A 24813-nucleotide genomic window follows, 5' to 3' on the forward strand; every position below is an offset into this window, starting at 1 on the left:
AACCTGAACAACCAGCAGGAGAGGACTCTTTAAAGTAGAGACACTACATACTGATATACACCTGAACATCAGCAGGAGAGGACTCTTTAAAGTAGAGACACTACATACTGATATACACCTGAACATCAGCAGGAGAGGACTCTTTAAAGTAGAGACACTACATACTGATATACACCTGAACATCAGCAGGAGAGGACTCTTTAAAGTAGAGACACTACATACTGATATACACCTGAACATCAGCAGGAGAGGACTCTTTAAAGTAGAGACACTACATACTGATATACACCTGAACATCAGTAGGAGAGGACTCTTTAAAGTAGAGACACTACATATGAAACTGTAGATGAGTTTTGTTTGACAGCAGCTGATGACCATGTCTTAGTTTATAGATTCTCCTGCTCCAGATGAATAGATGCTGAATCTCACCTCCACATACGGGTAGAAGGAGCTCTGACCCAGACTCTCCCAGTACGATCCCGTCTCAAAGCGCAGTTTGTACATCCCGGGGCCGAACGCCTCTCTGCTGATGAGCCCTGCGCAGCGGCCATCTTCATTTGTAGTTCTAAAAATCATAAAACTTCTGAGTTATGACGTTCCTTTAAAGGACTCTGATCCTTTGGGTCTTTCATATATTTTTCACATCATGTTCCAAACCACATGAAGGATTCTCTCTGAACCAGTATGGAGCTCAAACTCTTTCTCTTTTACCTCATTCACACCAACGCAACTCCGGTACAATCTCCGTGCTAGAGCTTTTGAGGTTCAGAACCGGTTCTTCGGTTTAGCTCCGGCTCTTTTCACACCGCCCAGAGTCCGACTGGTGCTGCGTCATTGCGTCATCGTTTGCGTCATGACGTAACCGTTTGCGTGCCTGCTTCATGAAGCCAAACCGCGCGGAAACCCCTCACAGCTCACACCGACAACAACAACAATGGCCGATTGTGCTCCAGCTTCCTCTGTACGTCTTCTGAAGACCAGATTCCCAGCAGGTAGCTGGTCTCTTCAGTGGACCACTGCTGCTTGTTAAGTTTCTCCATCGTTCTGTACAAACTGGATAAAACGCCGGCTTGTTGTTGTTGTTCAGGAGTTGATCCCGCCCCTGCCCCCGCCTCGACGTAAGCGTGACGTATGCGGTGCTTTTGATCTGGTCGGACAATTTTTTGGTGCTTGAAATGAACCGGATTCCGGAGCTAAGAGGCTGCTCCGCTGCGGTGTGAACAGGAAAACCCTGGTTCAAGCTCCAGCTCCGAACCGGCCCTGAAACACCGTTGGTGTGAATGAGGTATCTCTCAGGTTTACCACAAGGTGAGTTCCTTTTGATTTCCTGCTTCTTCACACACACTCTCTCCTGTACAGGTTAGCTCTGAGTGTTAGCATGCTAATGTAAACACAGACAATATTACTTCCAGAACACATGGTGATGTAGAGAAGACATCAAAAAGTGCATTTTGCATGATAGAAGACCTTTTAAACAAACTAAGAATCTTCTCCTGAGGTTTTGTCACAAACCCTTAAACCTATCTCTAGAAAAAAGACGATTGTTTTCTATGTTTAGTCACAATTCCTAAATTAATTATAATGGATATTTGATGTTATTTTGTCTCTCTACCCGACACTCAGCAGGGTCCAGATCATGATCCGGGGATCCAGTCTGTGCAGGCTGAGGGGCAGACGAGCCGCTGGCACCCCGTCTGCTGTGTTCAGGACGTGAGACGTGAGGGGGCTGGACTCTGACATCATCTGAGGAGAGACAGAGATGGCAGAAGTACACACATCCTTTACTCAAGTAGAAGTACAGATACTCGTGTTTAAATATACTCTGGTGAAAGTAGAAGTACTGACTAAACTTCTTTACTCAAGTGAAAGTAAAGAGGCTTTGAAATGTACTTCAGTAAAAAGTACCCATAACTAGCAGCTGCTTTAAAGAGTACCTGACCTCCCTTTATATTAATAGAACAATAATGTCATTGTTAGCTAATGAATGTTTCCATGCTGAACAACGGCAACATGACAACGTTTCCATTGGTCCCTCTTCTTTAGAGGAGACCAGGAAATGATGGATACACGGATCGTGTTCAAATCAATAGGCACACAATGACTCTAAAGAATAATGATCACGCATCAAACACACATTCAGACTAAAGGAACCAGCTGTTTGGAAAATGAGAGAAGTAGAAAGTACAAGTATTTGAGTTCAACATGTAAGAAGTAGAAAGTACAGGTATTTGAGTTCAACATGTAAGAAGTAGAAAGTACAGGTATTTGAGTTCAACATGTAAGAAGTAGAAAGTACAGGTATTTGAGTTCAACATGTAAGAAGTAGAAAGTACAGGTATTTGAGTTCAACATGTAAGAAGTAGAAAGTACAGGTATTTGAGTTCAATATGTAAGAAGTAGAAAGTACAGGTATTTGAGTTCAACATGTAAGAAGTAGAAAGTACAGGTATTTGGGTTCAACATGTAAGAAGTAGAAAGTACAGGTATTTGAGTTCAACATGTAAGAAGTAGAAAGTACAGGTATTTGTGTTCAACATGTGAGAAGTAGAAAGTACAGGTATTTGTGTTCAACATGTAAGAAGTAGAAAGTACAGGTATTTGTGTTCAACATGTAGGAAGTAGAAAGTACAGGTATTTGTGTTGTTCAACATGTAAGAAGTAGAAAGTACAGGTATTTGTGTTCAACATGTAAGAAGTAGAAAGTACAGGTATTTGGGTTCAACATGTAAGAAGTAGAAAGTACAGGTATTTGAGTTCAACATGTAAGAAGTAGAAAGTACAGGTATTTGTGTTCAACATGTAAGAAGTAGAAAGTACAGGTATTTGTGTTGTTCAACATGTAAGAAGTAGAAAGTACAGGTACTTGTGTTCAACATGTAAGAAGTAGAAAGTACAGGTATTTGGGTTCAACATGTAAGAAGTAGAAAGTACAGGTATTTGTGTTCAACATGTAGGAAGTAGAAAGTACAGGTATTTGTGTTCAACATGTAAGAAGTAGAAAGTACAGGTATTTGAGTTCAACATGTAAGAAGTAGAAAGTACAGGTACTTGTGTTCAACATGTAGGAAGTAGAAAGTACAGGTATTTGAGTTCAACATGTAGGAAGTAGAAAGTACAGGTATTTGTGTTGTTCAACATGTGAGAAGTAGAAAGTACAGGTATTTGAGTTCAACATGTAAGAAGTAGAAAGTACAGGTATTTGTGTTGTTCAACATGTAAGAAGTAGAAAGTACAGGTATTTGAGTTCAACATGTAAGAAGTAGAAAGTACAGGTATTTGTGTTCAACATGTAAGAAGTAGAAAGTACAGGTATTTGGGTTCAACATGTAAGAAGTAGAAAGTACAGGTACTTGTGTTCAACATGTAAGAAGTAGAAAGTACAGGTATTTGGGTTCAACATGTAAGAAGTAGAAAGTACAGGTATTTGAGTTCAACATGTAAGAAGTAGAAAGTACAGGTATTTGTGTTCAACATGTAAGAAGTAGAAAGTACAGGTATTTGTGTTCAACATGTAAGAAGTAGAAAGTACAGGTATTTGTGTTCAACATGTAAGAAGTAGAAAGTACAGGTATTTGAGTTCAACATGTAAGAAGTAGAAAGTACAGGTATTTGGGTTCAACATGTAAGAAGTAGAAAGTACAGGTATTTGTGTTCAACATGTAAGAAGTAGAAAGTACAGGTATTTGTGTTGTTCAACATGTAAGAAGTAGAAAGTACAGGTATTTGAGTTCAACATGTAAGAAGTAGAAAGTACAGGTATTTGTGTTGTTCAACATGTAAGAAGTAGAAAGTACAGGTATTTGAGTTCAACATGTAAGAAGTAGAAAGTACAGGTATTTGTGTTGTTCAACATGTAAGAATTAGAAAGTACAGGTATTTGAGTTCAACATGTAAGAAGTAGAAAGTACAGGTATTTGGGTTCAACATGTAAGAAGTAGAAAGTACAGGTATTTGGGTTCAACATGTAAGAAGTAGAAAGTACAGGTATTTGAGTTCAACATGTAAGAAGTAGAAAGTACAGGTATTTGTGTTGTTCAACATGTAAGAAGTAGAAAGTACAGGTATTTGTGTTGTTCAACATGTAAGAAGTAGAAAGTACAGGTATTTGGGTTCAACATGTAAGAAGTAGAAAATACAGGTATTTGAGTTCAACATGTAAGAAGTAGAAAGTACAGGTATTTGTGTTCAACATGTAGGAAGTAGAAAGTACAGGTATTTGTGTTCAACATGTAAGAAGTAGAAAGTACAGGTATTTGGGTTCAACATGTAAGAAGTAGAAAGTACAGGTATTTGTGTTCAACATGTAAGAAGTAGAAAGTACAGGTATTTGGGTTCAACATGTAAGAAGTAGAAAGTACAGGTATTTGAGTTCAACATGTGAGAAGTTAAAGTAAAAAGTCGTCAGGAAAATAAGTAGTGGAATAAAGTACTGATACCAGAAAAATGTACTTAAGTACAGTAACAAAGTATCCTCCGCGGTCTTAAAATCCCCACAATGCTTTGCACACGGACCAATTTCCAAAGTCTTTGGTGGAAATCGCGCTCCATTTAAGGCGGGGCCTCGCATATGACGCACACCTGCACACATGTTAGCCTGTTCTTGCCTCGCTTCTGAAGGACCTGACTCGGAGGGACATGTCCTACCAAGGAAGCGTCCTCGACATCGAGAAACACCAAAGTGTTGACTCGTGAAAATGAAAATGTTGCGGTTTATCTTTTCAAACCTGTTAAGCCCCATAACTGCCAGTGGGGGGAAAACGCATAATCGGCAGGAAACAGCGTCTGAGGTCTTCTTAATATTTAAAAACCTATGAATGTGTCATACCCACTTAACGGGAAGAAACTCAGCTATCAGATCATATTAACCATTTTTAGCAAAACGAAACATAAGGGTAATAATAAAGGCTCTGAATTAGCCGTGAGCGAAGAAATGCTAACACCCTTAGCACATAAATCACAGTTAAAATACCCTTATTACTTATCGTATCTGCACAAACAAGATATCAATAGCAAACTGAGATTGCACAGACTCGACAGGTACTGGTATCATTACTGACCGATCCGAACTCGCGACATGAGAAGCTAACAAAGACATCACACCACGTAGCATGAGGTAGCCAACACGGCAACATGTCTTACCTTTGTTGTTTTCTGATCTAAAGTGGTCTTCAATGGCATTAAAATGATAAAAACGCTGCTGAAGTTAATCCATAGGTTAATCCAATGTGTCACTTTGAATGATTTCTGATCATCCATGAGCAATACAACTAGTTTTCAGATTTCAGAGCGTAAAATAAGTTTCGCTTCGGGCAAACTGCGTGCGCATAGCTCTCATTTCTCAATGGTAACGTTGGTGTGTATGTGGAAATCCCCCTTCAATTCTATTGGCTCTAACGATTCAAAAATCATCAAAATCGACCAATGGGTTCCAGAGAAACGGCAAAAATGCCCATTTCCACCCAAATCACCTCAGAGGTGGAGTTTGTTTTTGCTAAATCTCTCTAAAAAGGTCAAATGTCACTTGTTTTACATCAATCTTGATACAGGGTACTTATTATATGTTATAGTTTGGATTCCTAAAGCTTTTAGTTTACCATCCCATCATTCAAGGGTGGTTTTCACTATAAGCAATGATTTATTTTTGGACGGACACAATCATTTACAGTTTTTTAATATGTTCAATCTGAATTGTCTTTAAAATAAAAAACATCTATATTGATTCTGACTTCTCTACATCCAACTCACAGGTTTATCATTACTTTGAGAAAAAAGATTATTAATTTAACCCTTTTAGAAGGGAAGATATGGTCATTTGTTCTGGGAATGTCATTTTCGAGCCTGAGACCTGAAAAACAGGCTTGGGGCTAAACAGGTTAAAATAATGGTTGGTTGAGCAGCAGAAACTATACCTCATTCACACCAACGCAACTCCGGTTCAAGCTCCGTGCTAGAGCTTTTGAGGTTCAGAACCAGTTCTTCGGTTTAGCTCTGGCTCTTTTCACACAGCCCAGAGTCCGACTAGTAATGCGTCGTTGCGTCATCATTTGCGTCATGACGTAACCGTTTGCGTGCCTGCTTCATAAAGCCAAACCGTGCGGATGAAATCAGTTGTATTCATTTATTATGGCTCTATCTGCAGCTTTTCCGGAGTCATTTTTGTGGTTTAGTTATATTCTTATAAAAAAGTGTACTCGTGTCAATAAAGGTTTTTTTAAAACACAACTGCTTCCGAGGTCGGTCTTATTTCTTAAGGTGGACTGAACCATGAGTGTGGAGTAACGTTGTATCTTTCATTTAAATGAACTGTAACCTTCACCCAGGTATGTAACAGCTGTTCTCAAATGAACACGTGAAGTAAAGTTTAATATTTATAGTTTTATAGATTTATAATGAGAGGTGATCAACGTGAATGCTCAGGTTCCACCTTAACACGCAGACACGTTGCTTCACTATGAGCAGAAACCTTTATATAGAGGCTTCGCGGCAGACATCTTGGAGTATCACTCTACTGGCGGCAGCGTTCAAAAATGGCGAAAATGAAAGGCTACTACGAATCACTAAACCCGGAGGATAAGACCGTTTACAGAGAAAAATGTGCGTCGATTGGTTCGGTGGACCCTTATTTGATTCCCTTTAAGGATTACAGCACCGATATAAATGCATGGCCTTCACTTTCCTACTGTGATATCGTGAACTACCTGGTTTTTTCGCCTATTCCATTGTACACCATGGAGGAAATGAAGGCGTACAAAGGACTCGAGGCACATAAAGAGTTCACATCCGGGTGGATCCGCGACGTTTGCGTTGCATATCAAGGAGATGTGGCTGTAATAGCTGGAAAAATGAGTAAATATTTCGTGAGGTCCTCTTCAGCTGGCTTTTTAAATATCCCTAAAGTCCCCCAAAATAAAATGGGTGAGGCTGCTTGTATCCACTACGACGCTACCAAGAAATATCAGAGGCCAACTCAGTGGACATTTTTAAACACCAGCTTTTATTTTTGTTGTACCTATATCTATATGTTTACTTTATTTTATAGGGATGTTGTTGCATCAATAAACTTAGTCTTGTGTCTTATTATTTATTTGTATTATCATACCTTTTACCTCCTCGTGTCTCTTAACCTGTTAAAATGTTATATGTTGTTGCTATGCTGCATGTGCCTGTAAAGGTCTTAACATCTGATCTGAGGGGAATTTCTTGTGGTCTATTTTTAACTTGTGATGTGTGCCATTTTGTAAAGCACTTTGAGCTACACGTGCTTTATGAAAAGGTCTTTATAACTAAAGCTTTATTATATATTGCAATATATTTAAATTACAAAAGTTGTGAACCTATTCTTGGTTGTCAGCTTCTGTTATGAGCTACCTAGCATAGGAATATGACAAGAGCTGACCACCCACTGGTTGTGTAAACAATCAGTATTTGAAAGTAAAGTTGGACCAAAATATTGGTGGTTCTAAATAGTCAACAATCCAATCATATTTTATTTTTCAGGTATTGCATTCTCAGAGTATTGGGCTGCCGCCAACATGTCCGTGGGTACTGATGAAGAAGGATGGTGCAGTCATCACAGCTAACTGCAACTGCAAGGCTGGTTTGGGATCGACATGTACCCATGTTGCATCTCTCCTTTTCTACATAGAAACATCTATACGGATACGTGATGCCAAGACAGTTACCCAGGAAAAGGCGTATTGGCTTCTACCTGGATCAGTCAAGGATGTAACACCTTCCCCTGTTGCTGACATTGACTTTACTTCGGCTAAAACCCGAAGGAATCGTTTAAGCCAAGCAATTGACAGTCTTGGTGATGCAGCTAATTTAACAACAAAAACAACACCACCACTTTTACGTCACTCGAGGGAAATTCCAAAAGCGACAGATGCTGAGCAACAGTCTTTCCTGGCGTCACTGAAATCTACTGGAAGGAAGTGTGCAATATTGACAATCTCAGCTCCACACAATGCCGATTTTGTCCCAAAAGTGACTTTGTCAACATTTCCGAAGCCGCTTTCTAGTTTAAAAAGTGAGAACTGCCTAGAAATGGACCATAAAGCCGAAAACAGCTTAAATCATTTTTCAAACATTCCCCTACACAACCAAACCCCAAATCACTTTTCTGATTATCAAGACATTTAATTGACCAAGTACAACATTGACAATAATGTAATAATAATTACAATACAAACATATCATATTTTTCAATCTGATGTGGGTTAATTGGGGTGTAACAGAATGTAAAGGCTCAATCAACGGGTATTACAGTATCACACACATTATTCAGGTCGCAGCACACTTCAGCTATTTTATCCATCAATGTAATCCCATCTACATCTTTAGAAAGTAAAAAATCTATAGGAATTGGTCCTCCCAAAATGGTATATCGCTGCCTTACACATCCTGTGACACGCTCAACATGAATTTGCACGTTAGCAATTTTCCTTGTGTCAATAACATCTTTCATTGATAATTGTTTCCGGCCTTTCATGAATGCAGGCACCTTAACCTCAGCACACATGAAACCCACTGAGTCACTTATATTGAAACCTCGGTCTGCCAAAATCAAATCACCAGGCAAAATGTTATCTACAGTAAGAAGCCACCATGTTATCCTTATCACTGGACCTGCCACCCCATGCCCTTGAAATGAATGATATAACACCCTGCGGACAGATTCCTATGAGAAATGTTATGGTGTTGTGATGTTTGTAGTTTGACCAAGTCTGAGCCCGTGCCATTACATTTGATGGCCTGTCAATGAAAACCATCATTAGAATGGCAAAAGTAGGAAGTCCCGTGTAGAACCGCACACGGTCATCATCGCCCTTAAATGTACTCTCTGAAATTGTGGACTTTACAAGCTTTTCTTTTAAGTTAACATTTTCTGTTGTTACATTATTAATTTCAAATGACATTTTGTCAATCATTTCACCAGTCCAATCAGTCTGAGTTGCAGTGCCAGTCTCTGGTTCAATCAGTCCTTCTTCTTCCCCAGTGGCTCCCAGGACTGGTGCGGGCTCTTCTGGAGATGGTATATCAGACACCATGCTGTAGAGATCAAGTAGTGCAATGGATGACCTTTTTCTGGCGCGTTTATAACTGGCATGTGTAGCAGGGGAAGGTGCTGTAATTTTCTCCTGGCCCAATTTGACAGACGGTGCCCAGTCAGGATGATTTTTGTCAAAAAGTGCCACTGGTTTACCTGCAAATAAATCAGATTGTAGGTCAGTTATATCCTGGGTGAACTGTTAATTCATACAAATGTGACCTCTTTTGACAGGCGAAGTCAGACTTTAGATATATTTAAAATGCTGGTGTCAAGACATTGGAACATGACAAATAATTGAGGAAACCAAAAGCCTCTGAAAAGATGCCAGGGACTGTACAGCCTTTGCTGTTTACATATAATCAAATGGCCAGTAGGGGGAGGAATTACTTTAAATTACAGTTAAACGAAGCGCTGCAGGGGATTGACAGACTGGTGGGAAGATGACCCGGGCCAAGGGATGACTTTAGTTTGTAGATACTCCACAATCTGAAATGTCGATCGATGACACAGACTCCAGGATTCCTATTTCCTTGTTAAGATGCATGTCTTAGTACGTGGGTTGTATGTTGATTTTGAATGTTTGTATGTAAAACCCGACACTTACCTGACGTGAAATGATCCCCACAAACGCGAGTATAGTTGTGGTTGGATGGTTTGAGATCCTCCCGTCCGATCCTATTGAGCCATGTTTCCCGTCGACGCTTTGAAAGTTCATGTGTTGCTTCACCCTGGTGTGTTATAACCGCCGGCAGCCTGTAAATGACTTCGGCTCCCTGTTTCGATCACCTCTGTTGCCGCAGCCAACAATGGCACAGAAGTTAACCATTATATGTCCGATAAAAAACAGGTATGAGTATTACGGTGTCTGTTTTGATACTCCAGTATGGCCGTTGGGCTGACGTCCCGTTACCCGTGACGTCATATGCAAAGCCTCTATACAGTCTATGGCTGAAACTCTTGTTAAGTTTCTCCATCGTTGTGTACAAACTGGATAAAACATGGGCTTCTTGTTGTTGTTCAGGAGTTGATCCTGCCCCCGCCTCGACGTAAGCGTGACGTACAGTGGGGCAAAAAAGTATTTAGTCAGCCACCAATTGTGCAAGTTCTCCCACTTAAAAAGATGAGAGGCCTGTAATTTTCATCCTACGTATACCTCAACTATGAGAGACAATGAGAAAAGAAAAAAATCCAGAAAATCACATTTATTTGCAAATTATGGTGGAAAATAAGTATTTGGTCAATAACAAAAGTTCATCTCAATACTTTGTTATATACCCTTTGTTGGCAATGACAGAGGTCAAACGTTTTCTGTAAGTCTTCACAAGGTCTTCACACACTGTTGCTGGTATTCTGGCCCATTCCTCCATGCAGATCTCCTCTAGAGCAGTGATGTTTTGGGGCTGTCGCTGGGCAACACGGACTTTCAACTCCCTCCAAAGATTTTTTATGGGGTTGAGATCTGGAGACTGGCTAGGCCACTCCAGGACCTTGAAATGCTTCTTACGAAGCCACTCCTTCATTGCCCGGGCGGTGTGTTTGGGATCATTGTCATGCTGAAAGACCCAGCCACGTTTCATCTTCAATGCCCTTGCTGATGGACTCAAAATCTCACGATACATGGCCCCATTCATTCTTTCCTTTACACGGATCAGTCGTCCTGGTCCCTTTGCAGAAAAACAGCCCCAAAGCATGATGTTTCCACCCCCATGTTTCACAGTAGGTATGGTGTTCTTTGGATGCAACTAGTGTTAATTTCGTTGACTAAATCTATGACGAAATATGTTCGTCAACGACCTTTTTTTCCATGACGAAAACGAGACGATGACGAGACGGCACCGACGGCAGTAAACAATAACTGTAACGAAATCATCATGCAATATCGTTGACGAAAAGTGACGAGACGAAAATGTAGTTCATTAAATAAAAACTATGCCAAAATCTCTCTTTACTTTCGTTGACGAAAAATGAGGAGACGAAATATTATCAAAGATAACGTTACATCTCTGATAGTCAGTTTTTCTCCCAGCAGTTCCATTTCCGGGGCTGCGGCAGGGCAGCAGCTGTGTGTCTGTGCGGCGGTAGATTTGAATTACACCGGGCAGCGGCACACTGTGAACTGTCAGGAAGACTCGGTTCTAATTCATGGTCTAACTAACCTTATTTAACAGAAAATGAAATGGCAACAGGGCTTGGGAGCAGTGGTCGCACTCGCGTTAACCGAATACCCCCCGTCAGCGCGAGTGATTAATAAATTGTGCACTCTACGGATAATAATGGATTATGACGGAAATGTTACGATCCGTCAAAATGACTGACAACGAAAAAGTCTAAAGCCACCACTGCTTGGGAGAAAGAAACGATGTGATATTTGGGCCCATTTTCGCTACAATGAGGTGGAGAGAAAAAGCGAATGCATTGTTTCATCAGAAGGGAAGCAATGTGGCCAAAACAGAGTAAAACACCACAAACCAGATACACTCTGCGAAGCTGCATTCTTAATCATTCAACCTGTGTTTTTCATCAAATAAGAACAAGATATAATCTTATTTATTTATATATACTAAAATGACAAATTATTGGTTTTGGCTAGACTAGTTTGACTGAAATGTTCTATATAATCTGATGACTAAAAAATACTCAACAGTTTTTATTGACAAAAAGTAGACTCAAATAATTAGTTTTCTTTGACTAAAATATGACTAAAATGCTCAGACTTTTAGTCGACTAAAACTTGACTAAATAAAACAGGATGAAGGTGACTAAATATGACTAAAACTAAAAAGGAAATTTAACACAGGACTAAGACTAAAACTAAATTAAAAAATAGCTGACGAAATTAACACTAGATGCAACTCAGCATTATTTCTCCTCCAAACACGTCTAGTTGAGTTTTTACCAAAAAGTTCTATTTTGGTTTCATCTGACCATATGACATTCTCCCAATCCTCTTCTGGATCATCTAAATGCTCTCTAGCAAACTTCAGACGGGCCTGGACATGTACTGGCTTAAGCAGGGGGACACGTCTGGCACTGCAGGATTTGAGTCCCTGGCGGCGTAGTGTGTTACTGATGGTAGCCTTTGTTACTTTGGTCCCAGCTCTCTGCAGGTCATTGACTCGGTCCCCCCGTGTGGCTCTGGGATTTTTGCTCACCGTTCTTGTGATCATTCTGACCCCACGGGGTGAGATCTTGCGTGGAGCCCCAGATCGAGGGAGATTATCAGTGGTCTTGTATGTCTTCCATTTTCTAATAATTGCTCCCACAGTTGATTTCTTCACACCAAGCTGCTTACCTATTGCAGATTCAGTCTTCCCAGCCTGGTGCAGGTCTACCATTTAGTTTCTGGTGTCCTTTGACAGCTCTTTGGTCTTGGCCATAGTGGAGTTTGGAGTGTGACTGTTTGAGGTTGTGGACAGGTGTCTTTTATACTGATAACGAGTTCAAACAGGTGCCATTAATACAGTTAACAAGTGGAGGACAGAGGAGGCTCTTAAAGAAGAAGTTACAGGTCTGTGAGAGCCAGAAATCTTGTTTGTTTGTAGGTGACCAAATACTTATTTTACCGAGGAATTTACCAATTCATTCATTAAAAATCCTACAATGTGATTTCCTGGATTCTTTCCCCCATTCTGTCTCTCATGGTTGAAGTGTACCTAGGATGAAAATTACAGGCCTCTCATCTTTTTAAGTGGGAGAACTTGCACAATTGGTGGCTGACTAAATACTTTTTTGCCCCACTGTATGCAGTGCTTTTGCTCTGGCCGGACAATTTTTTGGTGCTTGAAACGAACCGGATTCCGGAGCTAAGAGGCTGCTCCGCTGCGGTGTGAACAGGAAAACCCTGGTTCAAGCTCCAGCTCTGAACCGGCCCTGAAACACCGTTGGTGTGAATGAGGTATGTGTTTCTTAGATAAACAAACCGGTTCTAGGACTTTCAGCCATTTGACCGTTGACTCTCCAAATGTGTTTTTCCCAAAATCTCACGATTGCCAGCAACTGTCAAACTTTCACGTGTTTTTTTTAAAACAACAAAAATAAATACATAGAGAACACTTAGATATTTGATATAAAAATGTTTATTTTAGTCATATCCAGACACCAGAACAAATTCTGGTTTAAGGTCACCTATAATGCTATTTCTAGGCAACAGCATAGGTCTCAGATATATACAAATATATAAAAAACATGTCTATGAAGTGTTTGGCTCAAAACACCAAACAGATCATTCTAGCCATGCCTCATATCCCTCTGTTTCACTTCCTGTTTCTAAAGTGCTGATCTGGGTATAAAGCTTTAAAGAGGAGGGTCTGAGCTCATGCGGGACCCGGCAGCTACTGTCTAAACTAAATGCTGCCGTGATGAAACGCCATATCATGGATCATCAAGGATTCTCTCTGAAACAGTTTGGAGCTCAAAGGCTTTCTCTCTTGCCGGTTATACCACAAGGTGAGTTCCTTTTTACTTCCTGCTTCTTCACACACATGCTCTCCAGTACAGGTTAGCTCTGAGTGTTAGCGATGCTAATGTAAACACCGACCATATTACGTCCAAAACAGTCGGGCATTGTTTCTGATAGCAACGTTTCTGATTGGGCCGTGGGTCCACATTTCAGATATTACGTCATATCGAACGCAAATCTGGATCAGCTCCGTTGTTCCCCGTTTTTAGAGATTTGAGGAAAAGAGAGAGGGTTTTATTTTCTGACGCTGCGTGAGTTCCCCGACACACGGGACACATGTTGATGTATACAAGACATCAAAAAGTGCATTTTGCATGGTAGGAGACACAGAGGATGCAATCTCCTCCGCTCTCCACCCAGCCCTCACACACCTGGACACTAAGACTAAGGACCCATAAGTCAGAATGCTATTCATAGACTTCAGCTCAGCATTCAACACCATCATCCCCCAGCAGCTTGTAAAAAAACGTACAGACCTGGGCCTCAGCCCCTCTCTCTGTAACTGGTTGCTGGACTTCCTCACAGAGAGACCACAAGCTGTACGGGTAAACAATAACACCTCAAACACCATCATACTGAGTACGGGGGCCCCCCAATGATGTGTGCTCAGCCCCCTTCTCTTCACTCTGCTGACCCACTACTGCAAACCCAACTTCAGCTCCAACCACATCGTGAAGTTTGCAGACGACACTACTGTGGTGGGTCTCATCAGCAACAACGATGAGAATAACTACAGGAAGGAAGTGAACCAGCAACAACAACCTCTTCCTCAACCTGGAGAAAACAAAGGAGATAGTTGTTGACTTCAGGAGAACCCACCGTCGACCCCCTCTCCCCCTGATCATCAACGGCGCTGCTGTGACGCAGGTGACCAGCACCAAATTCCTTGGGGTGACCATCACTGATGACCTCACCTGGAAAATCAACACCACCCCCCAACGAGGAAAGCCCAGCAGCGCCTGTACTTCATCCGGAACCTCAAGCGAGCCAGAGCATCACCCCCCATCGTGCTGTCCTTTTATCGAGGCGCCACCGAGAGCATCCTCAGCAGCTGTATCACGCTGTGGTTCGGAAGCTGCACCGCCGCCGACCGCAAGAGCCTGCAGCGCATAGTGAACTCTGCCCAGAGGATCATCGGTGCCTCGCTCCCCTCACTACAGGACCTATACAACACCCGCCTCACCCGCAAAGCACTCAGCATTGTGGGTGACTCCACCCACCCCTCCAGCAGCCTCCTGCCTTCAGGAAGAAGGTTCCGCAGCCTCAGCTCGGGCTCCGTCAGGCTGGGGATCAGCTTCCTCCACCAGGCGGTCAGGATGCTGAACTCTCTCCCCTCCCTATCTCTCTCTGACATCTCTCCCCTGAACTCTCCACCCTGCCTCCGACCTTTCTCCCCTGCCCCAAATGGTCCTGGACTCTAACCCACACACACACACACACACAAAACCAACCTTCCTCATCCAGCACCAGTCACTTTTCTGCCATCTCCGCTGAACACTTTAACATATTATTAACATTTTAAACTGTAGGACCTCGAGAAACGATATTTCGATATTTCTGGATGTAGAATTCTTGACAATAAAGCTGACTTTGACTTTAAGTAAAAGTCCTCAATTGGAAATGTTACTTAAGTAAAGGTATAATAAAAAATTATTAACCATAGAAAATAATATATAGGAAATAATAAATCATTAAAAAAACACCCCAAAAATACTAAATTATAAAAAAATATATATAATGTTTAATGTAAAAATATAATGTTTAATGTTTATCGATGCTATTTCATTATTTATCTACGGAAGAGGATTAGGGCCACATAAAAAATTTTTTTGTGAGGATTTGAAAAAAATATTTTTTTTCAAATCCTGACAAATTTTTTTTTGATGTGGCCCTAATCCTCTTCCGTATTTATCAATTCGCTGGTTGGTTCATTTATTTTGCTGTTTAAGAAAATATCGGTTACGTTTTGTGTTTTTAAAACTTGAAGTTACTAAAGCTGTAAGATAGATATGTTGAGGTCAAGAGTACAGCATTCCCTTTTGAGTTGTATTGCAGTAAAAGTTTAAAGAGGCATGAAAATAAAATACTCAAGTATTCAAAGTACTCAATATTGCACTATAATACACGAGTAAATGTGCTGTTACCTACTCTGTATAGTCCAACACTAAGACTGAGTCACTTTAAACTCTGCAGGAAAACAAGGAGGAATGTAAATACTTGTGATACTCTAAAAGTGCATACATTTTAAATGCAGTAATGTCTGTAAGAGAAACCTTACCTGCTGCAGCCGTCGTCCCAAAACTCATCCAACCATCCCTCTGCTCAACTTACCCAGCATGCACTGCACAAACAGACCTGGGGTTAAAGGTCGTCGTGGCTCGAATGAATCAATAAGAATAAAAAGCTGAGAGTGCAGCTTCCCTTCAGTCAACAACATGTGATTAAACTGTCCATACACGATAAGGCTGACTTAATTAAAACACTAGCAATATATTATATATACAGCCTGACAGTTATTCTTATCTAACCGGAGGGATGTCATGTTAATTAACTTGTTATGGTAGTTACATATGGTCTTAAAGTTGGCCATTTTCGGCAGATCACAGAAAAACATACTGGCTCAAATGTCATGAAAGTTGGTGTAAGGATGTAGCATGGGTCAAAGAGTAACCATTACGTTTTGAAACTATTATTTGTGTCTTTATTCTATATATTTTCTTACATATTTACAGTGAATCATGAGGCCTTTGCCCTATGAAGAAGGTGTCTCATAAAGTAGTTGCACGTATTCAAATTTAAGTCGATTTAAGAGTAAAAGATACTTCAGCGCAATAAAAAAAATGCTTTGAACACATACCTGTTGAACCTGACACGTGTTCTTCATTTGGAGAAAATACCAGCTTTTTTTTAAACAATTAGAGACTTTTTTACTCTGAATATGCTTTTTATATATCGATTTCTCACGTTTACTTTAATTCAATGTTAAACTATGTTTTTCCCACATGCCTCCAAAGAAGTCTAAAAATAAATCTGTTCTCAATCTCTCACACAGCTTGTGCAGTATATATATGTTGCACATAAAATGAAATACTTTATTTTTCAGATTCAATTGTCATATACTTTGTTCTTTTTTGTATATATCTGCATTTCTTCAAATGTTTTAAAAAATTTTAAGTTTTATATTTTTGTTCTAAATGTCCTTGTTTAAACTTGTTTTCCTTTTACTGTGTCATTTCTTTTTTTGTATAAACCTTCTTGGCAACCTGATTCTGATATACTTTAATGTCATGGGATACCCTACATCATTAAAAACAATGTTTTCTTGATCGCTTCTCAGTCAGTATGACCCAAGTCTCATTTGTTCAGTCATATACTCACGATAACTTCAACTGGGGGATTCATTGATACAAATAGAACATTTGGGGGTAAAGAATACCGTTAAACCAAATTACTCTCAACATTTAAATGACTAAACACATGAATATAGAATTATATTATTACAACACATAAAAAGCCAATCACCAATTTTATGAAAAATACCTTTTCTACAATCACATTGAAATAACATTTAGCGCTGAGGACAAACACAAAAGCACCAACAGCAGAAACAGAGAAGCTAAATGCGGTTTTTTCAGAAAGTATTCTCTACCTGCAGTTACAGGATTTCTTATTGAAACCTATGAAGACCTAAAAGTTAGTATAAAGAGCCACTAGTGTGCACATACATCGTTTTCAAGAGACTCTTTTTAAACCAACAAATATTTCACATGAATGCTTTAAACATATTTACAGGCGTCCATATTTTCCATCTGGGTAAAAAGGCTGCAGAAAAAGTCTTTATGCATTTGACTGGACAACAGTTCAGTGGATTTGCCCTCCATAAAACCAGTCTTGATGAATCTGGTGAAACAAACAAGCTGTCATCAAATGGTAAGTAATGTATGACACAGAAGATATGACTAAAAACAGGGTATTGGTCAACAAATAGCAACCTTATTTGTTGACCAATATCCTTAGGTATCAACAGCGTTCACTTTCTTACTGAATGATTAAACTAAATGTCATGGCAATTTTGTAAATAGTTGTCAATACAATACAGAAGCTCTAAGTCACATGTGTCAAACTCGAGGCCCGGGGGCCAAATCAGGCCCGTGGTGGTTTAATTTCGGCCCGCAGGATAATTTCTAATTGCTATTAGATCTGGCCCTCCGGTATATTGCTCTCACACCTTCACTCCATCCTGAGGGTCTCCTCCGCTCAGAGCCTGAGCCCAAACATTGATGACCTTGCACCCAAGATGAGATGCCAAGTATCTGAACTAGCATCACAGAGCAGCACACTGAGTTCAATGGATGCTTCCTTCTGCACTTTCTCTCAGGACAACAGGGCAGGTTTGGTTTTCTCTGTGAGGGAAATAGTTTTGTTGAAGCTGTTGTTGGCCTGTGGAGAAATGTACTCATAAGAAATGACTCTGGAGAAGCTGCAGATAGAGCCATAAGAAATGAATGCAACTGATTATTTAATGTTTAATGTTGTTTTTATAGGCAATCATTTAAGCTTTGTTAGTTCCAGGTTGAATATGTGCAATAAGTTCATTTCAATAAGTTTTGCAATAAACATTGAACCAGTCCGGCCCTCGACTAGCACCCATTGTTTTATTTTGGCCCACTGTGTATTTGAGTTTGACCCCCCTGCTCTAAATGTTTCATGGACGTAAATGAAATTAAACGGCATCCTTTTTGAAGCCAAAAGTTTGCCATTTTATGGATTTTTCAAATATGCATTTACAATTAAAAGTAAGAGACAAATAGTATATCCACCATTCCAGTTATTGCAAACCTAACGCTATAGAGTTAGACTTCAGCATTGAATGGACCTCCACAAGAAAACTACACAGTAAACACATAGTTTTAATGTCGTAAATGGATAAGGCTTATGACCCTTTTAGAATTTGGGTGATTCTCTGAATCGGGTGCCTTTTGGGTCTTTACCTTTTTGAAAAATGAAACTACATTTTTTGCATTTGTGATCATAACATCTGGTAGTGGACTATTTAACACTTTGAGAAAACACATTTCCGCACCTCAGGCACAAAATATAAATAATTACTAGGAATATCTTTGAAAAAATGTGACGGGTTGAAGTTTTTGGTAAAAAGTAGCCATGAGACCTTGTTTAGCTAAGACAGCACCACATGGAATTTAAGGACATCATAAAATTGTAATATTTTCCTAAATAATTGTTTACCATAAGTAATTCATACAACAGAGTTGAAATGTTGACCATGACAATCTCAATCTGACAATAAAAAATATAGGTAAGAGAAGATACTGACACTTGCCTTTCTTTGCCACCTTTTCCTCAATAGACTTCTGTGATGTCACTCCCTCAAAGCAGATGTCACATGGACTGATCCATTATTTTAATAGGGGGGTCAAATGTATAGCGTGACGGGCTTGAAACAAACTGGGGGACGAGTGTCAATAGTGCAATTTCATAGATAATTCATGTTTTTTTTTTTCTCAGTTAAAGTACACACGCATATGATTATATTAGCATCAAAATGTTGGTATAATTGGCAATTGTTATTTGTTTAATATTCAATGAATATGTGATGATGCTCAGTGAGGACATGCACAAATTTGTGTTGTCTACTACAAAGACAACTAATTATTATAAAACAATAACAAAAAATATATATTTCGTTTTACATTGTAATGCAAAAAACCCTGTTCCTTTAATTCAATGCTTTAACATACATTGTGTAGTTTCCTTTCATTTAAAATCTTTGAAGTAAGCTTGGGGGACACAAAGGGCACCCGATTCAGAGAATGAGCCATTTAGTCGGCTGATGACACATTTTGACCACTTCTTGGAGTTTATTGATTCAAAGATTACTAAATTAGTTGTTTGAGCCGCTAAACTGAACAAAAGAAACCTGCCAATCTGATCCTTAAGAAGCTAAACCTTTATATACAGTCTAAGCTAAACCCAAAGATTTCCTCTTTTAAATAGTTGTTAGCTAACCAACTGTTAGCGCTTCCGTTAGCTTACATTTAGCGTACTGCTTTAGCCACTGAACTCTTACATTGTTTTATGTATTAAACCAGGACCAGCTACTTTAACCAAACACATCCTTTAACAGGCCCTAAGATTGACTAAACTGTGTTCTTGACAATTTCCTATTTTATTTGCTAAACCGACCAAACCTCTACAAACTTTGTTGTTGCAAAACTGCTAAACTAACATTAAGAAATTAGTTTTCTTTGCTAGACCATTAGCAAACCAAAACAATTCCTACCTCACATGTAGCAAACTATTTCAGCTACTGTATTTTCTAACCTGAACCCACTGCTAGCTTGCATGTGGAAACTATTTTAGCATCTAAGCTATTAGCTAATGTAAACCAGGTGTAAACTAACATGTATAAATTATTTTAGCATCTAAGCTGTTAGCTAACGTAAACAAACTGTTAGCTTACATGTAGCAAACTCTTTTAGCTACAGAGCTGTTAGCTAACGTAAACAAACTGTTAGCTTACATGTAACAAACTCATTTTGCTTCTGAGCTGTTAGCTAGCCTGAACCAAATGATGTCCCAGTTGTTTATATGCACTACATGCAGTTTTAATCAAGAGTTAATCTTCATTTCAGGAAATTACCAGTCTGTCAATCACTTAACACTGATTTCCCAAATATAATTCACCCAGAGGCTTCCTGTACACATCTGGTTACACATCATTATTATAACACACCTAATGAAAATAAAGGGTGTAATAAGGAGCTGCCAGCTGCTCTATCGCTGATTTGGTTAACTTTAATCAGATAGGAGTCCAACATCGGAGCAAGGGCAATAAACGGGGCCAATTTAATCTGTTGGTAGAGAAAATGTATGTTTTGTCTATCTGGCTATGCCTACAGAATAATAAATAATATAATAGCATGTAGGCATGGAGCACAGTGATGTACCAGGAACAGATTGGGGATTTTGTCGTCATTGTGGATTGGAAACCAGAACTGAAGGTGGTGCCGCAGAAGAGAAATCAAACTGAGAGTGATGGGCAGATAAGAGACAGATTTAGGTGGAGGAGAGTCACTCCAATACAGTTCAGGATCCTGTCAACAACTCTTTTGGGAATATCCAATCCCAGCTGTTACCAATCCCAGTTTCCATTTCTTTTTCTGGAACGATCTGGAAAGAAAACCAGAGATGAGTCTGAACATTGAATATTGATGGGTCTTGGTTGAAATGGCATGTTAACATAGTATTTGTACTTATTAGACGTCAATATGAGACAAATAAAGCACTTTTTGAACATTAAAGCATTGTAATCATGTACAAAAATACAATTATGAAATCTGGAAATGTGCATAATAGGGCACCTTCAAAGTGTCTCAGTGATAGATACCTGCAGTTTCACAGATCGTCCTGTAGATCAGACTCAAACTGCTTTATCTGGAAACACAGAGCAAGAAACTTTTAGAAAGACATTTGGCCTCATGCTAATTTAAACTTCTGGTAAGAAAAGACATAAGAGAATTTTCCAGATGCACCAAATGTTCTTCACGATCCAAATCTACTCTACCCAGGGGAGCTAAATGACGAGTTCACTTGACCTGAATTAGCATCTATTATTAGCATAGGGAACACCCTCTAAACACTGCATAAGGGAAAGTGTTGTGTGGTGTGTAAACACTCTGGCACATGCTTGAGGATAAAATAAATGCCACCAAAAAAGGCTTTGAGGACAATAACTTCAGCAGGAATAGACTACAGTTAAATAAACAATGACACAATAAATCAATTTAAAAAAAACAGTATGTAGGCCATTCAGACTCATTTTGTAGATTTAACTGGGATTAACGGACCACTGCTGTTTCTTTAATAATCTAATTATTGAAATAAGATTAGCATGTATGATAATCGTGCAATTTTTATGTTCATTACATTTAAAATGTAGGCTATGTCTTGTTGCGTTGGAAAAAAATGTCTTGACTCTTTAAACTTGATGTTTTTCCTTATCGTGGAAAAGTATGGTCACATATCTTCACGTCACCACCGCTAAGCTAAAGGAGGCTAATGTTGGGCTATAAAGGAACTACGGCACGGTCACATGACTTCACGTCACCACCGCTAAGCTTAAGGAGGCTAATGTTGGGCTATAAAGGAACGACAGCACGGTCACATTACTTCACGTCACCACCGCTAAGCTAAAGGAGGCTAATGTTGGACTATAAAGGAACTACGGCACGGTCACATGACTTCACGTCACCACCGCTAAGCTTAAGGAGGCTAATGTTGGGCTATAAAGGAACGACAGCACGGTCACATTACTTCACGTCACCACCGCTAAGCTAAAGGAGGCTAATGTTGGACTATAAAGGAATTACGGCACGGTCACATGACTTCACGTCACCACCGCTAAGCTAAAGGAGGCTAATGTTGGGCTATAAAGGAACTACAGCACGGTCACATGACTTCACGTCACCACCGCTAAGCTAAAGGAGGCTAATGTTGGGCTATAAAGGAACGACAGCACGGTCACATTACTTCACGTCACCACCGCTAAGCTAAAGGAGGCTAATGTTGGACTATAAAGGAACTACGGCACGGTCACATGACTTCACGTCACCACCGCTAAGCTAAAGGAGGCTAATGTTGGACTATAAAGGAACTACGGCACGGTCACATGACTTCACGTCACCACCGCTAAGCTAAAGGAGGCTAATGTTGGGCTATAAAGGAACTACAGCACGGTCACATATCTTCACATCACCACCGCTAAGCTAAAGGAGGCTAATGTTGGGCTATAAAAGAACTAAAGCACGGTCACATGACTTCACGTCACCACCGCTAAGCTAAAGGAGGCTAATGTTGGGCTATAAAGGAACGACAGCACGGTCACATGACTTCACGTCACCACCGCTAAGCTAAAGGAGGCTAATGTTGGACTATAAAGGAACTACGGCACGGTCACATGACTTCACGTCACCACCGCTAAGCTAAAGGAGGCTAATGTTGGGCTATAAAGGAACTACAGCACGGTCACATATCTTCACATCACCACCGCTAAGCTAAAGGAGGCTAATGTTGGGCTATAAAGGAACTACAGCACGGTCACATGACTTCACGTCACCACCGCTAAGCTAAAGGAGGCTAATGTTGGGCTATAAAGGAACGACAGCACGGTCACATTACTTCACGTCACCACCGCTAAGCTAAAGGAGGCTAATGTTGGACTATAAAGGAACTACGGCACGGTCACATGACTTCACGTCACCACCGCTAAGCTAAAGGAGGCTAATGTTGGACTATAAAGGAACTACGGCACGGTCACATGACTTCACGTCACCACCGCTAAGCTAAAGGAGGCTAATGTTGGGCTATAAAGGAACGACAGCACGGTCACATGACTTCACGTCACCACCGCTAAGCTAAAGGAGGCTAATGTTGGACTATAAAGGAACTACGGCACGGTCACATGACTTCACGTCACCACCGCTAAGCTAAAGGAGGCTAATGTTGGACTATAAAGGAACTACGGCACGGTCACATGACTTCACGTCACCACCGCTAAGCTAAAGGAGGCTAATGTTGGGCTATAAAGGAACTACAGCACGGTCACATATCTTCACATCACCACCGCTAAGCTAAAGGAGGCTAATGTTGGGCTATAAAAGAACTAAAGCACGGTCACATGACTTCACGTCACCACCGCTAAGCTAAAGGAGGCTAATGTTGGACTATAAAGGAACTACGGCACGGTCACATGACTTCACGTCACCACCGCTAAGCTAAAGGAGGCTAATGTTGGGCTATAAAGGAACTACAGCACGGTCACATATCTTCACATCACCACCGCTAAGCTAAAGGAGGCTAATGTTGGGCTATAAAAGAACTAAAGCACGGTCACATGACTTCACGTCACCACCGCTAAGCTAAAGGAGGCTAATGTTGGGCTATAAAGGAACGACAGCACGGTCACATGACTTCACGTCACCACCGCTAAGCTAAAGGAGGCTAATGTTGGACTATAAAGGAACTACAGCACGGTCACATGACTTCACGTCACCACCGCTAAGCTAAAGGAGGCTAATGTTGGGCTATAAAGGAACTACAGCACGGTCACATATCTTCACATCACCACCGCTAAGCTAAAGGAGGCTAATGTTGGGCTATAAAGGAACTACAGCACGGTCACATGACTTCACGTCACCACCGCTAAGCTAAAGGAGGCTAATGTTGGGCTATAAAGGAACGACAGCACGGTCACATTACTTCACGTCACCACCGCTAAGCTAAAGGAGGCTAATGTTGGACTATAAAGGAACTACGGCACGGTCACATGACTTCACGTCACCACCGCTAAGCTAAAGGAGGCTAATGTTGGACTATAAAGGAACTACGGCACGGTCACATGACTTCACGTCACCACCGCTAAGCTAAAGGAGGCTAATGTTGGGCTATAAAGGAACTACAGCACGGTCACATCTCTTCACATCACCACCGCTAAGCTAAAGGAGGCTAATGTTGGGCTATAAAAGAACTAAAGCACGGTCACATGACTTCACGTCACCACCGCTAAGCTAAAGGAGGCTAATGTTGGGCTATAAAGGAACTACAGCACGGTCACATGACTTCACGTCACCACCGCTAAGCTAAAGGAGGCTAATGTTGGACTATAAAGGAACTACGGCACGGTCACATGACTTCACGTCACCACCGCTAAGCTAAAGGAGGCTAATGTTGGGCTATAAAGGAACTACAGCACGGTCACATATCTTCACATCACCACCGCTAAGCTAAAGGAGGCTAATGTTGGGCTATAAAGGAACGACAGCACGGTCACATGACTTCACGTCACCACCGCTAAGCTAAAGGAGGCTAATGTTGGGCTATAAAGGAACTACAGCACGGTCACATGACTTCACGTCACCACCGCTAAGCTAAAGGAGGCTAATGTTGGACTATAAAGGAACTACGGCACGGTCACATGACTTCACGTCACCACCGCTAAGCTAAAGGAGGCTAATGTTGGGCTATAAAGGAACTACAGCACGGTCACATGACTTCACGTCACCTCCGCTAAGCTAAAGGAGGCTAATGTTGGGCTATAAAGGAACGACAGCACGGTCACATTACTTCACGTCACCACCGCTAAGCTAAAGGAGGCTAATGTTGGACTATAAAGGAACTACGGCACGGTCACATGACTTCACGTCACCACCGCTAAGCTAAAGGAGGCTAATGTTGGACTATAAAGGAACTACGGCACGGTCACATGACTTCACGTCACCACCGC

At 40.6% G+C, this 24813-nt stretch overlaps 3 protein-coding genes across 4 annotated transcripts in view; 1 reads left to right on the top strand and 2 right to left on the bottom strand.

The window, feature by feature from the left end:
• Positions 1-244: 244 nt before the first annotated feature.
• LOC117562078 (5-hydroxyisourate hydrolase-like) lies at positions 245-5417 on the bottom strand. The gene is made up of 3 exons (XM_034239857.1): positions 5140-5417; positions 1613-1743; positions 245-565 (listed from the first exon to the last, which is right to left on the bottom strand). The coding sequence occupies exons 1-3, from the start codon at positions 5254-5256 to the stop codon at positions 382-384; spliced, it is 432 nt and encodes a 143-aa protein (XP_034095748.1). The 5' UTR covers positions 5257-5417; the 3' UTR covers positions 245-381.
• A 1049-nt stretch (positions 5418-6466) lies between these two features.
• LOC117562077 lies at positions 6467-9235 on the top strand. 2 transcript variants are annotated; one of them, XR_004571483.1, is made up of 2 exons: positions 6467-6915; positions 7498-8185. XR_004571483.1 is itself a non-coding variant. In XM_034239856.1 (2 exons), the coding sequence occupies exons 1-2, from the start codon at positions 6528-6530 to the stop codon at positions 8140-8142; spliced, it is 960 nt and encodes a 319-aa protein (XP_034095747.1). In that variant the 5' UTR covers positions 6470-6527; the 3' UTR covers positions 8143-9235. The 2 variants fall into 2 exon arrangements, 1 of the variants encoding a protein (XP_034095747.1); XM_034239856.1 differs by having other exon boundaries at positions 6470-6842; positions 7498-9235.
• Positions 9236-18044: 8809 nt separating this feature from the next.
• Positions 18045-24813, bottom strand: part of LOC117562079 (RNA-binding Raly-like protein) — a gene marked incomplete at its 5' end in the record, with an annotated part of 33719 nt that continues 26950 nt past the window's right edge. The window contains 2 exon segments of the mRNA XM_034239858.1: positions 18045-20702; positions 20920-20966. Coding sequence (XP_034095749.1) covers positions 20928-20966 — 39 coding nt within the window. The 3' untranslated portion in view covers positions 18045-20702; positions 20920-20927.

Source organism: Gymnodraco acuticeps, unplaced genomic scaffold (genome assembly GCF_902827175.1).
Source record: "Gymnodraco acuticeps unplaced genomic scaffold, fGymAcu1.1, whole genome shotgun sequence".
NCBI lineage: Eukaryota > Metazoa > Chordata > Actinopteri > Perciformes > Bathydraconidae > Gymnodraco > Gymnodraco acuticeps.